Here is a 14,938-nt window from a genome sequence, read left to right as displayed (position 1 = left end):
ATGAAATGTAAGGCAGAGTGGTAAACAGCATGCAGGGGAATCAAAGTGGAACTAGCAGCTCTTCCATAGATGTCATCTCCATAGTCTAAAACAGAGAAAAAATAGTGTCTCCAATTTTTTTCCTGTGGTGAGTAGGAAAACGGTGCTTATTTCTGTATAGAAAGCCAAGTATTGTTCTTAGTTTAGCAATGAGGGTGGTGATATGGTGCTTAAAATTAAGACAACTGTCCATCCAGATGCCAAGGTATTTGTAGTTGGAAAGAAAATTGTGGTTGCACAGCTTTTAAGGCTTCAGTAACTGGTTAAAGCCTTCAATATGAGGCAATATTCGCATTTCTATACTGTTTGCCCTTTTTTGTTGTGAAACTTGTCTTAAAAAGGTGTTAATAGTAACCAGCTAATTTGTAATTTTGATATGTGTTATGGAAATGCAAATAAAAGGTCAAATTTGTGTTACAGAGCAAAAGAAAATGTTAAGCCCATTTATTTTCAAGTGAAAATTTAAGATACCAAAAACGCCCGATGTGACATATATGCAACATTCCAGATCTCTGACAATAGGTGGCGCTATTTCAAAAAAAACTTCAAAAATGTGTTCCATGTATTCCACTTGGTCTGTGTTTCACCCCACTTAATTTTCCTTCAAGGATAAATGGGTCTGGGTTCTTATGGGTTAAAGGAACAATTCCTATACTTTTAAGACATGAATGCCACTGTATAAGAGCATTTACAGTATTTACAGCAGTCATGTGGCCACAGCGACACGTTCCAGCCTGCAGAGATCACTCAACACACACTTCACCCTCCGTTTCCATGCATCTGTGAAAACACACCTCGCCCTTTCAGCATCGCTGCACTTTCCTTCAACTTGCACTGAACCTCAAACCTTAAACACGCTGCTAGTTTTTCTGTAGGAGGACGAGGTGGGGGGGGGGGGGGGGGGGGGGGGGGCATGTTTGTTGCCGCCCTGCTGGACGTCTGACGCCGCTGCAGTTTGACGTCGGTTTGTCAAAAGTTTATGTTTCTCGAACTTTCTGTGTTGGGAATTCCTGAGACATGGACGATCCAGATGGGCCTTTATCTAAACAGGTCAAGAGGGGGAGAGGTAAACACACACACACACACACACACATGCACTGTTATGCACGGGAACAGATTCAGCATCAGATCCCACACACTTTAATCTCCATCAGAACAAAAACACAAACTAGTTTCTCTTCAGTCGACACATGAAACATGACACACTGCTGCAGGGCAAGTCAATGTAACCTGTAATTATTATTAGAGTTATACGTCGACTTTAGACTTCTTAGACACAAAGTCTCACTTGCAGAGTTTTGCATATGAACCCTTTTCCTTTAAAGCAGAAGTAAGCGATCCGGTCGTTTTGGCTAACTTCTTGTCGGCCGATGGAGTTAGCAGTCCCCGCCCTCGTCCCTACGTCACCACATTCACGCGCATCCCTTGGCTGCACACACAGAGAGGACCGCCCCTTTATGCCGTTCTCTCTCCTCATTGGATAAAGGTTGTAGGATACAAGGAAAGTTTTCTCCTCGACTCAGAGCAGAGCAGAGTGACTGAAAGACCCGTGTTTCAGACCAAACACTCTATGTAAGTGATTGCCGTCGGAAGATATAACTATTTAAGACTTATATTAACACAAATATTCCGCTTAATTCTGCTTTAATATTTATTAGAGTTATACGTCGACTTTAGACTTCTTAGACACAAAGTCTCACTTGCAGAGTTTTGCATATGAAACCTTTTCCTTTAAAGCTCCTGTTGCAGATTTGCATGTGAACAAGAGAAACCTTGAACATGCATTGACTCTTCGACCTATTGCTGTTTGTTCCAGAAAAAGTCCTCACGTGGATCTTGTAGGCAGGAGAAGGGGGGGGGGGGGGGGGGGGGCATTTCCCCTAGGAATAAGGATCATCTCCACCCCCCAGCCTGGTTCAGCCCGGCCCTTCCCGGCCCGGACCCACCTGACCCGGCCCGGCCCAGCCCCAGCACAGGCCCTAACACGCCGCGGCAGCTTCCACTGCAACGCTCCATATACATCACCACTTGGCACGCACGGAGCTGTAGCTACAGGCAACAAGAAATTAGAGAGGGGAGCGGCAGGTTGCCAGCTGAATACCTGGATATGTGCAGCCTCAGGGGGGCAGACGGAGGAGAGGGAGGAGGGAGGAGGGAGGATAGGTGAGGGAAAAAAAAAAGTGAAGGCGAATCAAAGCAGACAAAAGAGGTGAAGTTGAGCTGCGATTTAAAATAAGATCTGATCAGATCAGAAACAACAACAAACTGTGCTAACCAGAGCTCGACGGCAACTGTTTAAATCACTCAGCCGTGAACGTTTTCCATGAACTAAACCAATCGCCCTCGATTTCTCATGATGGGGTTCTTGCTCCAGATTTAACAGGATAAAGATACTCTGACTCATTCACCTCCACTCCACCTCCGGCCATCGAGGGATTCCTCAGTCCAAACAAAAACCAACAACTTAATTCCAAACGTATCAGTCGCTGCCATCTGTGTAAACCACCGCACAAACAGAGAAGTTCAACAACCTGCATGCTGCATGGAGGTGTGTCGCTGTTTGGACGAGCTGCAGCTCAGAACTTAATATTTACACAGGAGTAAACAAAACAAGATCGGAGAGGAGAAGGACCTGTGATGATATATTTATCTGTAATATAATAACATCTATAGGTGGGGATGTAATGGCTGCAGAGGTTTGATAGTGGTTTAACTCTTATATCTAACCTGGATGAATCTATGATGCAGTTACACATTGAAATGTTTATGCTGGTTTAATCCTGGATTAAAAGGTCACAGAGATGAATTCCTGTTAAAATGTAAATAAAGTTATATTTAAAGTTAAAAAAAAGTTAGATTTCCCTTCAGAGTCTTAAACTAAAAGTCAACAGAACATGATATGCACAAACACCTTGCTGCAGTGCCAGCTCTTCACCACATGGGGGTGCTAACTGGACCAAGTATGAGGACGTATGGAGACGCTGAAGCTGCAGAGTTCAAACCACACGGAGCAGAAACACCGACTGTAACCTGCATTATGGAGGAATTCACCTTGACATTTACATTTAGACTCTTTGCGCTTTAGATGTTTTGTGTTTAATCTGCAGCCTGACTCCTGATCCTGCAGCTCGACATGCTCCCTCATGCTCCTGCAGCCTCGTCACTGTCAGATCTGATCTGGTGCAGAGAGGCAGGTCGCAGCAGGCTCCGGCCCGGCCTCCGTCTGCCTGCACGTTCTCCCTCCAACAGCCTCTAACAGCCTTATATACATGGACATGTATAGAAAGACAGGGAGAACGAATGAAAAGTGTGCAGAGGAGATGTGAAAGAACACGCTCACATGTGTAAAAAAGCATGACAACGCTCCAGATCAGGTTTTAGCAAAGAAACAGCATCTAATATTTAAGTTAATGCACTTTTCAGATTATTTAAATGATAAAAATCCAGAATAGAAACATCTAAAACCTGAGGAATTTCTGTTCCTCTTCCTCCGTCTCTTTACCTCCCCTCTTTTCTACATCACATCACTTCTTCCTCATTCCTTTGATTCACAGGACAGTAGCTCCATCTCTCTGCCCCCCACCCCCACCCCACCCCACCTCTTTCTCTTCCCTCCTCTTCTTTTTCTACCTCTTCTTGTACTTCTTCTCCTCTGACAGATGTCTGATATTTCCCTTTGTTATGACCAGTGGGGGTCTGTTTGTCTGGAGGAGACGAGGAATGCCATGCATTTACTGTTGACATGCACACACACACACACACACACACACACACTTCTATACAATCAAAAACACACACACACCAGCCAAAAGAAACATAAAATAAAAGTTAAAAAACGAAGGTATGTCTGGTTCTCATACTTCTCATACTTCAAATTCTCTTTATTACTCTCTTTATTGTCAACAAACAGTGGACAAGAAAACACAACACACACAACACACACACACACATACACACACATGCACTGAAGAAGACACAATCTAAATCACAAACAAAATGTCGTCTTCCAGACAGAGTCAGCGACGTGTATCTCCTCGCACATCAACAAATGCACAGTATGTAGCCGCCATGTTTTGTTTGTTTTTTTCTTCTTTCGCCCCGTGTCTGTTCATGTCGACGGGAAAAACTCCTGAACTGATTTATGTCAAACTGGAAGAAACCTGAGGAAGAGCCGATTAGAATAAAAATACCAGTAGACGAACTTTACCGAAGCTGTTCTGGAGGCAACACTGAACTGTAACACTTTTTAATTCATCGCACATCTGCATCTCTGCACCTACAGAGAGAAAACATCTGGACGGGACACACAGCTGCTGCCCCCCCACCACCACCCACAAAAACAAGAAAACATTAGGTGATGAAGTGGGACGACACCGTGTGGGACAAACAGCTAAAGAAATGCATAAACGTTTTAAGTTTAAACAAGCTGCTCCGATATGTGTCACTGAGCAATGTGAACAATGCTGGGACACACACACACACACACACACACACACACACACACACCTTGCTCAGTGCTGCTCAACATTATTATTCTCCGACTGCATGCTAAAGGCTTAGCCGCATACCAGCCGGCACATTGACCTGGGATTAACTAAGACCAGCTAGGCTTCACCTGAGGAACACACACACACACACACACACTGCACGCCTTGGTGTAAAGTATAAACACATATTTGTGACTATTGCAGGTACAGTACAAGATAGGAGGATTTGAACTGATTCAGATCTGAGTGAAAGGGCACGGAGGAAAAGAAAGAAAGAAAGTGAAGTAGAGATAAAGATAGAAACACAGCAGCAGATGTTTTCCCCAGGAGAGGGTGGAGACCAAAACCAGAGCTAAAAATAAATGAAGTCTGACAAAAACTGAATGTTAACTCTGCTCTGAAGTTATTTAAATGTGCAGATATGAAACTGTTTGGTGCCTAAAGGCTTTAATGAATAGTTTTATGACATGTGTTACGACTCCTCTGGCCACCAGAGGGCGCTGTCAAGAGACAGTGAACGCACCACGGCTCAAGAATGAAGGTGGGAACAAGGGAGGGGGTCGAATATTTGCATGTAGCCGGTCTTTTACTTTGAAAGGACTCCATCTGGGCAAGTATATAAAAGGTAATGGCTGGGGTAACTCTATACGCTGAAATATGTAAAGAAACAGTAGTCTCTCTCTTTCTCTCTCTCCGTCCTCACACAGATATAACGTTGGCCGAGGCCTTTTTCCCAAGCGGCTGCTGGGGAAGCCCTGTTTCCTCCTCTGAAGTGTGATGAAAGAAACAGGTGGAAGAGAGAGCATTAAAAGAAGTGAGGGAACAAGAGAGAGAGAGTGAGAAAGAAAGAGGGAGGGAGGGAGAGAAGAACAAGGAGTGAAGAAGAGAGAAGCAGACAGACGCCCTCCCACGCTGCCCAAGGTCGACTCAGACAGCGAGGCCCATTTAACTTTTTGCCTTTGTCTAAGTGTGTGTATGTGTGTGTATGTGTGTGTATGTGTGTGTGTGTGTGTGTGCTATCGCTCCTCGCCATCCGTCTCCTTCGGGCACGTGAGATGAACAGATAGGAACGAGGAGGAGGAGGAGGAAGAGGAGGAGGAGGAGGAGGAAGGTAGAACAAAAACGTTATTTAATGACACGTGTTCTCTGTGTTTACATGAAAATGATTGGCAGATCTCCCCGTCAATCAACATGGCCATAGTCCAACCCCAGTTCAGAGTTTCAGAAATATGTTGACTCAGGCTGCATCAAGTTTTATCTTGTGTTATTTAATCTGAACAAAGTCTTGGCAACCCCGGTGCTGTTGGATTGGCAATGTCAATAACTCCAATTATATCATAAATCTCATTGATTAGTTGAGTTTCAGTGCTTTAAAGGGACAGTATATGTAGCTTATTTGGCTTTTTATTAGCAAAAATCAAATATTGCTTTCATAAATGCGTATTTAGGCTACCGAAGTCTAATCACAACCGCATACAAATGAAAGCTGTCTTGTAGCTTAGAACGAGTTGTTTACAAATACATAGGTGGTAGGTGCATCATGTTGCATCGCCATCTTTGAATACGGTAAGCGAAAGCGGACAAACTAGGCTCAAACGCGCTATTATTTAGTGTCTGTGACTCGGCTTGTGCCCGGAGGATGATCGACACACAGTAGTTGTTTTTGGTATTTTCTGCGGTTATAAAACCCACACGGTGCTAGTTACGCAGCATTAGGAGCAACTTTGGCGCTTATACAGCGACTGCTAATCAAATGGTTTGGTTTACGGACACCGATCAGTTAGCTAACATGGGTTAGAACTGGAGGAACCAACCGACCTTCCATTTAACGGATGTCTACAGTCGTCGAACAAGACAAGACAACAAGTTAATATGAGCCTCAGGTAAGTCTTTATATTTCTGTTTCGTCCCTAGAGACGCTAGTGTGCTAAGCGCTAAGTCTTAGAGTCGGGACAGAGCGAAAGACAAGGGGACAGAAAAGGTGAGGAGGTAAGACAGGAAGTGGGAGCACGACAGGTACAGATACAACAGCACTGAGCGATGTAGGTCAAACAGTGTTCACACTTTTTCCCTCTGTTTCACTTGAGGCTGTGAAAACAGACGACTGTAAGCTCAAAAGTGAAGTTTATGCAGGTGAGAGGGTAAAAGATGAGTAGAAGTCGTCTGTAGATCAGGGTCAGTCTCTGATCTCAGACAGATTAAACATCTTGCCTCCCTCACTTCAGAAAGAAAGAATGCAAAACAATTTTCGAGGGACGCTCAAGTTGTGTAAATTTCACCTCCCATGTGAAAAACTCTCCTCTTTCTACACGTTTTTACTTTACTTGTTGCTTTCACAAAAAGGAGGTCAGGAAAACAGATGAAGACAGGGGAAAGGTGGGCGAACGGGAGGACGCAGGATGTCTTGTGACCAGTGTGCGTGGGTTGAGTTGTCAGGTAGCCCACTGGACGACAGCCACACACTCATAAACACACACCAGACGACAAGAAAAACACAATTCATGTGAGGTTAGTCATCGGGAGAAGAACAAACTTTCTAGAGCCACTGTTTGAACACAACTTCATCTGACCTGCATCAACAATGTCTGGTGTTTTTTGGTCGAAGTTCTAGATGTCTGACTTTCCATTTGGAACATAAACACAACATGAAAGTCAACGGAAAATACGAAACGAGCAACAACAACAAACATGAATATCTGGTTGATGCCACCAAACAACACAATACTGACATCTCAAGTCTTGCGTACCATTGACAAACTGTTGCTTTAAGGACAGAGTTTGATAAAGTCAAAGAGTTTTTTTACGAACCTTAATCTTCAACCTTATTCAGCCCAAATCCGCAAAGAGCTCCGCTTTAATCTCAATAGTCTCACTGGTCTTCAAAGACAAGCAGCTCAAACCTTCAGGTGACCGCACTTTGACCCTCACCACATCAGGGATTTCTGACTTTTACAACCCTGAGGAGATTTGAAGAGACTTTAAAGTTGCTCACATGAAGCTCGATCACCGTGGGGAGCCATGAATAACACGACTATGAGCTTTTTTCGGATTTGGGGGTCGTAACAATGTAAAAAAAAAAAAAGAGAAGACAGGCTCGGGCAAACGTGGTGGTCCGAGTTGAAGGGAAAAAAAGAGGAAGAGACAATGAAGAAAGATAGATAGAGGGGGAGAAGACATGGTTGACCTTTAAGGCCTCAGAGCAAACAGCGAGGGATGGAGTAAATAAAGAAGTCTCTAATAAACACACGGCTGTTTACCCTCCTCTTAGCGCTGAAAGGAGGCGGGTGAGGGAGGGAGGCAGAGGGGGTAACAACAGGGTTTGGGTATGTGACAGAAAGAGACGCCTTGTTAGTGGAGAAGCTTTAAATGAGACTGAGCAGGATTGGGGAGCATACATCAGTCCGACTGGCCAAAAGTCCGACAGCTCATTTCTCCGACTACCCATTCTACAGTGTTAAGGTTAGGTTTAGGGTAAGGTTAAGGGTTAGTTAAGTCGGAGAAATGGGAGGTCGGACTAATGGACGCAAAAATAACGAAATGTATGGTCGGAGAAATGGGTAGTTGGACAGACGCCATGCGCCCAGCAGGATTAGAGCTGAAATAGAGATCTTAATCGATCGTCAATAAATATGTTCTCTCGGATCAATGGAATCTTCCTCTACTACTGCTACTATTAAAACTACTGTTTTCACTAAACAATGATTAGCTACAACTACTACTAGAGCTACTTCGATGCTATTGCTGCTGCTTTTACTGCTAATGCTTTAGCAACTAGCGCTAAAGTACTGCTACGGCTACTGAAGCAACTGCTAGGCCTTCTTTACCGCCAAAGCTAATACTACTGGCACTACTATTTCTGATACTACTACAGCTATGCTAATGCTAATGTTATTACAACTGCAATACCAGCAACTCTACAACTGCTACTTCTAGTACGACTGCAAGGCTATTACAAATTTAGTCCCTGCTAAATTAGCAATGAGAACTTTTCCGCTATTATTAGTCATTTCACTGCTGCACCACTTACTTCTATGTTTAGTACTAGTAGTACTATTAAAGCTACTGCTAATGTTAATACTAGTAGATTGTAGTACTTCTAATGTTGGCTTACTACAACTTTTGCCACTGCTAGTCGTCTTCCTACCACGTACCACCACAACTTCTATGTAGCCTACTACAACTACCGCTGCTGCTACTAATAAAACTACTGTTGCTACTCACTTCATGTAGGCCTACTTTTACTTGTCCATACATCTTCTACCTCTACTGCAATTACTACTGCTGCAAGACAAGTTGTCCTGCAATTGCTACAACTTGGTGCGACTTATCCTATAGGCCTACTTGTACTACTGCTTATCTGATCACTTCATCTCCTTTAGTATCTCATATTACTGCATCTTTTACTACCTCTACTGCTTATTCTAGCCGTAAACAGACAGAGTGAGTAGTGAGGGGGGTAAATGAATGAGGGTGGGGGAAGTGTAGGCTATGTCCTGGATCGGGGTAATTAGCTGTCTAAACATTTGGTGTTAGCCCTCAGTGACTTTTGTCCACCTGTTAAACCAAACGGCATCTTAGCCTCATTGACACCGCACTGTGACCTCTAACCAGGAAACGCACACTCTAACACACGCATAGCCTACACACATTTGGGCACATAAAGTACAAATACCTTCCTCTATTATGTGTACAATATACAATAGAGACCAATGTGACGGAGATGTTTGGGTTTATCTTCTGAAAGCTGAGGAGATAAAGCTGGAATTTAGCTTGAAGAGAAGATTCAAAGGAGGACGAGGAGGGAGATACAGAGGAGGATGGAGGTGCTCAGAGGTGAATACTGGTTTAATTTTGATTAAATTTTGATTTAATCTCTCATTATTTTGTCTTTTTTCCAGAAGATCCAGATGTTTGTTTGAGAACGCTGTGGACTTAACGTAGGCCGACTTATTGCCTTATGTTTTATGTGGAGAATCATAACTGTGAAGACTACAACACCACCTTTCACCCTGAATTTGGTCTTTCAGGCAGACAGACAACTTTCTGCAGGACTGTGGCTAAGATTAAGTCTGTCACATGAAAGCGGCGCTGATTATTATTTCTCTGTGTTTGACTACAAAGGAAAAGAAGAAGAAAAGAAGAGTAGCTAGAAGAAGAAAATGTTCAAAAACGACCTGCAGACAAAGACGAGGGGAAAACGGTGAAACACGACCTGCGCTCGCTCTTTCAGTGAAAAATCCAGATATGCAGCATTAGTTAACATCTTCGGCTTATCGCAGCAATCTGAGGATGTTATGGCTAAAACCTCACACACAGACAACACACACACCACACACACACACACACACACACAGACACACACACAGCAGCAGCAGCAGAAAGATTCCCCACCACCGACGAGCCTACACCTGGGATGTGGGTCACATGAAAGGTTAGGGAACCCGTGAACCTGTGTGGGTGGTTGTGCAATCATGCATGTGTGTGTGTCCATCTATGTGTGTGTGTGTGTGTGTGTGTGTGTGTGTGTGTGTGTGTGTGTGTGTGTGCACAGGAAAGCATGCATCAAATTAAGTGTGTGTTTGTGGTCATGCAGCATCACGGGTTCAAAGGAAAACCTCCAGGTATACATTACCACTGAACTCCCTCACCTGGCTGAGAGCAGATTCATATCTGGGCCGGGATTAATGCTGCACACACACACAACCACACACACACACGCACACACACCATATACAAAAGGTAAAAGCATTAAAAACTGAATTTGCACATGTGTTATGTTGAATGTGTGTTTATTCTGAAATGATTTTATTTTGAAGTCCACATTCAGTCTTGTTGCCCTCATGTTTTATGACAACCGCATATCTCCCAACTCTTAACTTGCAACTATCAACCATAAGAAGTAGAAATAAAATAAATCCAGTGGTATAATAAAACATATATGTGTGTGTATATGTATGTATGTATGTGTGTGTGTCATATTACTGTAATAACTGATGATGAGGATGTTAGAGACACAGGTTGAATTCCTGAGCACAGGTTTGTGTTATACAGACTTCTACCACTGGGGGGCCTCAGAGAGAGGAATAGGTGGAAGGGCAACAGCAGATTGTGGCCTATCAGTGTGTGTGTGTGTGTGTGTGTGTGTGTGTGTTGTGTGTGTGTGTGTGTGTGTGTGACAGAGAGAGTGAGAGTGAGAGACCTTCACTTTATCAGCCTCTTCCTTCCCTGACAATCTAATCTCAACTCAACATCCACTTGTGAGTTTATTCCAGAGGTTTTCAACTCCACCTCACAGCCTGAGCTACAGTAGCTACACCACCACCACACACACACTGATGAAGACCATGAGAGGTGGTCGAAAGCACCAAACCCCTTCTCTTTCCTCCTCTCTTCTCTTCCTCAAGGTCAAAAATAAAAAAAACCTTCACACTTCCTCCCTCTCTGTCTCTCTCTGTCTCTGTTTCTCTCTCTGTCTCTTTCTCCTGTCGTCCTCCTCTCCGAGAGGCCACCTTCACCCTTGACCCTCACGTCTCCATGGCAGCGGCAGTCAAACAGCCAAAGCCATGCAGCGCCGTGACAACACAACACACCGGCAGAGAACCAAACACGCCGGCCTTCACCTCTGACCCCCGTCCTGTTCTGTTCTGTTCCTAACTCCTCTCATCGCTCGTGTTCGACACATTTGCCACGACCACATCAGTGGGTTTTAGGGGTTTTGATGGAGTTGCAGCTTCGGCAGCTTCAGCTTCGGCGCTCTCCTGTTGTCGAGTTGTGTATCTTCTGGGACCTGAGGCATAAACTGAGCAGTAGGCGGCTTCCCGGGTTGTTTGGTCTACGTGAGCAAACACGAGGAGATTCACCTTCCTCCTGAACTTCACCCACATGAGTCAAAGAGGCTGAAACTGTAACACATAAAAAAAAAACTGGCTCGTGCCCCTATTAGTAAACCTGATGAACTCTGTGTGTGTGTGTGTGTGTGTGTGTGTGTGTGTGTGTGTGTGTGTGTGTGTGTGTGTGCCTGCATTGGGCTTGATTGGACACGCCTTGTATGTGTGTGTGTGTGTGTGTGTGTGTGTGTGTGTGTGTGTCTATGTATGTGTGGGCGGGGCCAAGTCAATCAGCATGCATCTAGACCTCATGCATTATTAATGATTAGTGAATATTCAGCGCGCGCTGATGGAATATTACACGAGGAGCTGCAGTAAGACACTAAACACCGACACACACACACACACATACATATACACACATACACACACACTTATACACACTTATACACACTTATACACACGCACTTACACACTGAGATGTAACGTTGTGGAGCTGCAGCTGCGGAGTGAGAGGCAGTGATTTAAACAAATGCACAGTGAAGTGAAGCATCTATATCTATATTTCTCACTTTCACTCTGAATCCCTGCTCATAAAGTACCTGCTCCTGCACGAGCACAAACCAACCGACCAACTGATACACCGACACACACACACACACACATCTGGAGTTTATTCATATTGATAATAAACAACAACAAGCTGCAGAAACGCACCTGCAGAGAGAAACACACCTGAGAGAGGCGACTAACGACAAACTGACAGAGCAGGGATGTTGTGGTGGATGTTTTAATCTGAGCGCTGGCTGCACAAACACACACACACACACACACACACACACAGATTTCTAACTTTTTCCATGCCGGTGTGTCTGGATCTGTGCGTGATAACACACACACACACACAGAGAGAGATGCAGCGCGCAGGGGGAGAAGTCGTGTTTCTGCGGGACAACTCGACCTGTTGCGCGGAACGTGATGCGCAGGGAAAAACGGCGACAGAAACACGGTCCGAGTCCTGCAGCAGCAAGGGGCCACAACGGAGCGGAGCTGGTGGTGAAGGGGCCCGGCCCAAAAAAACATAAAAGACAAAAATAAAACATAAAAACTAAAAATAAAAGTACCATAAAGTCGCAGCATAAGCAATTATTACATGGTTATTAACCCATAATGCAACAGTTAGAAACAGCATCAGTGTTAGTATCGGTGTGTTTACACTGAGAACCGGAGGAAACGCGCTCGATTCCCCTATTTATAACCCAGAGTGGAGCTGCAGCCGGTGCTGCTGCTGCTGCTGCTGCTGCTGCTGCCCCGGCGCCGGCTGGGAGAGCCGCGGTCTCCCCCCGGGCGTCTTCACGCTGGGTGTCTTTTCGTTTCCCCAGGCTCTCTCTTTTAGAAAAAAAAAAAAAAAAAAAAAAAAAAAACCTGTCTCCTAAAGTCATAAAGGAATAATGAAAGAAAAAAAACGCACTTACCGCAGAGTCGGAGCGCTGCACCGCGACGCACAGGGCGAGGAAGAGCAGCGGCACCGTGAGCTGTCGCAGGCTCTTCGCGTCTTTACTCATCTTGGAAGTTGGAGGGGGAAGTAGGTAATAGAAATAAAACAAGGCTCTCCGCCGCCGCCGCCGCCGCCGCCTGCGTTAACACTGACAAACTCTGCGGTTCTCTACTCGCATGTCATAGCCCTGCTTTGGCTTGGCCCCCCCGCCCCCGCTGCTGCTGCTGCACACCGGCTCTCAGCGGACTGGGAACGGACTAAAAGAGAAAACACTTGTTCTCGGGCTGCGCTGCTCTGGCTGCTGCCGCTGGCTCGCAGACTCTTCTGCTGGTCCTGGCTCTGGCACCGTGCGCCTCTGTCGTCCCCCCTCTCTAACTTTTTCTCCCCTGCAGACCTGCCTAGCCGGAACTACTTCCCACAGGGCGCACTGATATCTCCTCTCCTCCTCCTCCTCCTCCTCCCTCCTCCTCCCTTCTCCTGTCCTGTGCACCTACACCACCACGACAGATAATTAATCTAATATAAAGTTTTGCGGGGTTGATTAACGCGCGTAAACGTGGCTGCGGAGCGGACGCAGCTTGGGTCTTGTTTCAGTGGTTGTATATTTTTCTCTTGATTTTAAAGAGAAGTGGTTTATGTTAGGACCTCCGCGGTGGGGCGGATGGATACGGCCTTGCTCCTGCGTGCCTATCCGATCCTACCCAGCGCCTCAGGCTGCACAAAAAAAAGGTTTGGCATTAAACCTTTATTTGACATTTTCTATACGCCCGAACACGTTGCATTCCTGTCCGATTATTAAAGGTCAAATAGTCTCTCTTGACTCCTGACAGAGGGATGCTGCTGGCAACATGCAAGAGAGGCAAATCAACTCTCCTTGTTCCTTTATAAGTGAAGTGCATCATCTTTTCCTACTCCTTTTACTGTTGCATTCTTTCTTTGCCCTCGTCTCAAGTGCATGATGAACTTATTCACAGGTGCTGATCTGGAGTCAGCAGACAGACAGACAGACTGTGACTAATCAACCGACACTTTGTGGATGAGCTCATCTAAACCTCCACAAACACACATGAAAGTGATCGACTGAGATTTCAGGGGCAGATTGATTCCCTTTGGATGGAGCTAAAACTTCATTAGGAAATATTTAACGTTAATTATCAGACATGTCACTGCTGATCCCGGATCAGATTATCATGTTTCTCTCTCGGCTGATTTCTATCTGGGTTTAAAGGTTTGTTTAATTGCACACAGGGCCTTAGGCAGAATTTTTCAAATACTAATAATAGATAGATATTTTTTCAAGAGCATCAAGTCAGTAAAAGTTTAACGTGTCCTGTATCTCTGAGAAATCAGAGCTGATCTTTTCGGTTTTTGACATTTTTAAGCCCCAGGAGTAAAATAAAACAAGTATACAACATTTTCATATATATAATAAGTAAATCATAGATTAGCAAATACAACAAGTAAATACATAAGCAACAAGAATGATGGCAAAAGAGACTTGAAGATTGACACTTAATGTAGAAATGATTAGGACAAGTTCTTTTTTCTGAGAAAGCCAAAAAAAAACACACAAAAAAAGAGTCAATCATGATGTAGTTACTTTTTGTTTTTAGGTGACATCTAGTGGCTGAAGTTATTATGCAGGAGCAGTAGAAGAAGTGCCGTGATATAGTTTAAACAATGCAAAAGTCCATGTAGGGATGATGAGGTTCTGGAGGTCGGACCTTCATGCATCATACTATATATATATACAGGGTCTTAAAGCAGAAGTAAGCGATCCGGTCGTTTTGGCTAATGCTGCGTTCCAGGCAGGCTTTTGAAACCGTAAATTACAGCTTCAAGTCACAACTTACGACTTTGTAGCATTTCAGGCAACCCACTCGTGTTTTTCCGACCTGTTTTACCGGTGAAAGTCACTATAACGGCCACTCGTAACTTCCGACCTGTGAAGTCGTACCAGATCGAACTGGTACGACTTCACAGGTCGGAAAAACACGAGTTTCCTTGAACGCACCATAACAGTCCTCGTCCCTACGTCACCACATTCACGGCGTTCCTTGGCTGCACACACAGCCCTGCATGCCGTT

At 44.7% G+C, this 14,938-nt stretch overlaps 1 protein-coding gene across 1 annotated transcript in view; it reads right to left on the bottom strand.

Annotated features, from left to right (window-relative positions):
* Window positions 1-13,224, bottom strand: part of col4a5 (collagen, type IV, alpha 5 (Alport syndrome)) — a 44,830-nt gene extending 31,606 nt beyond the window's left edge. The window contains exon 1 of the mRNA XM_085760523.1: window positions 12,829-13,224. Coding sequence (XP_085616649.1) covers window positions 12,829-12,918 — 90 coding nt within the window. The 5' untranslated portion in view covers window positions 12,919-13,224. The remainder of the gene's footprint in view (window positions 1-12,828) is intronic.
* Between the last annotated feature and the right edge of the window lie 1,714 nt (window positions 13,225-14,938).

Source organism: Trachurus japonicus, chromosome 18 (genome assembly GCF_045865225.1).
Source record: "Trachurus japonicus isolate A0001 chromosome 18, Traja_1.0".
NCBI classification, from domain to species: Eukaryota; Metazoa; Chordata; class Actinopteri; order Carangiformes; family Carangidae; genus Trachurus; species Trachurus japonicus.
Note: the sequence above shows the minus strand (reverse complement) of the source record. Positions and strands in the feature narration are given on the sequence as shown.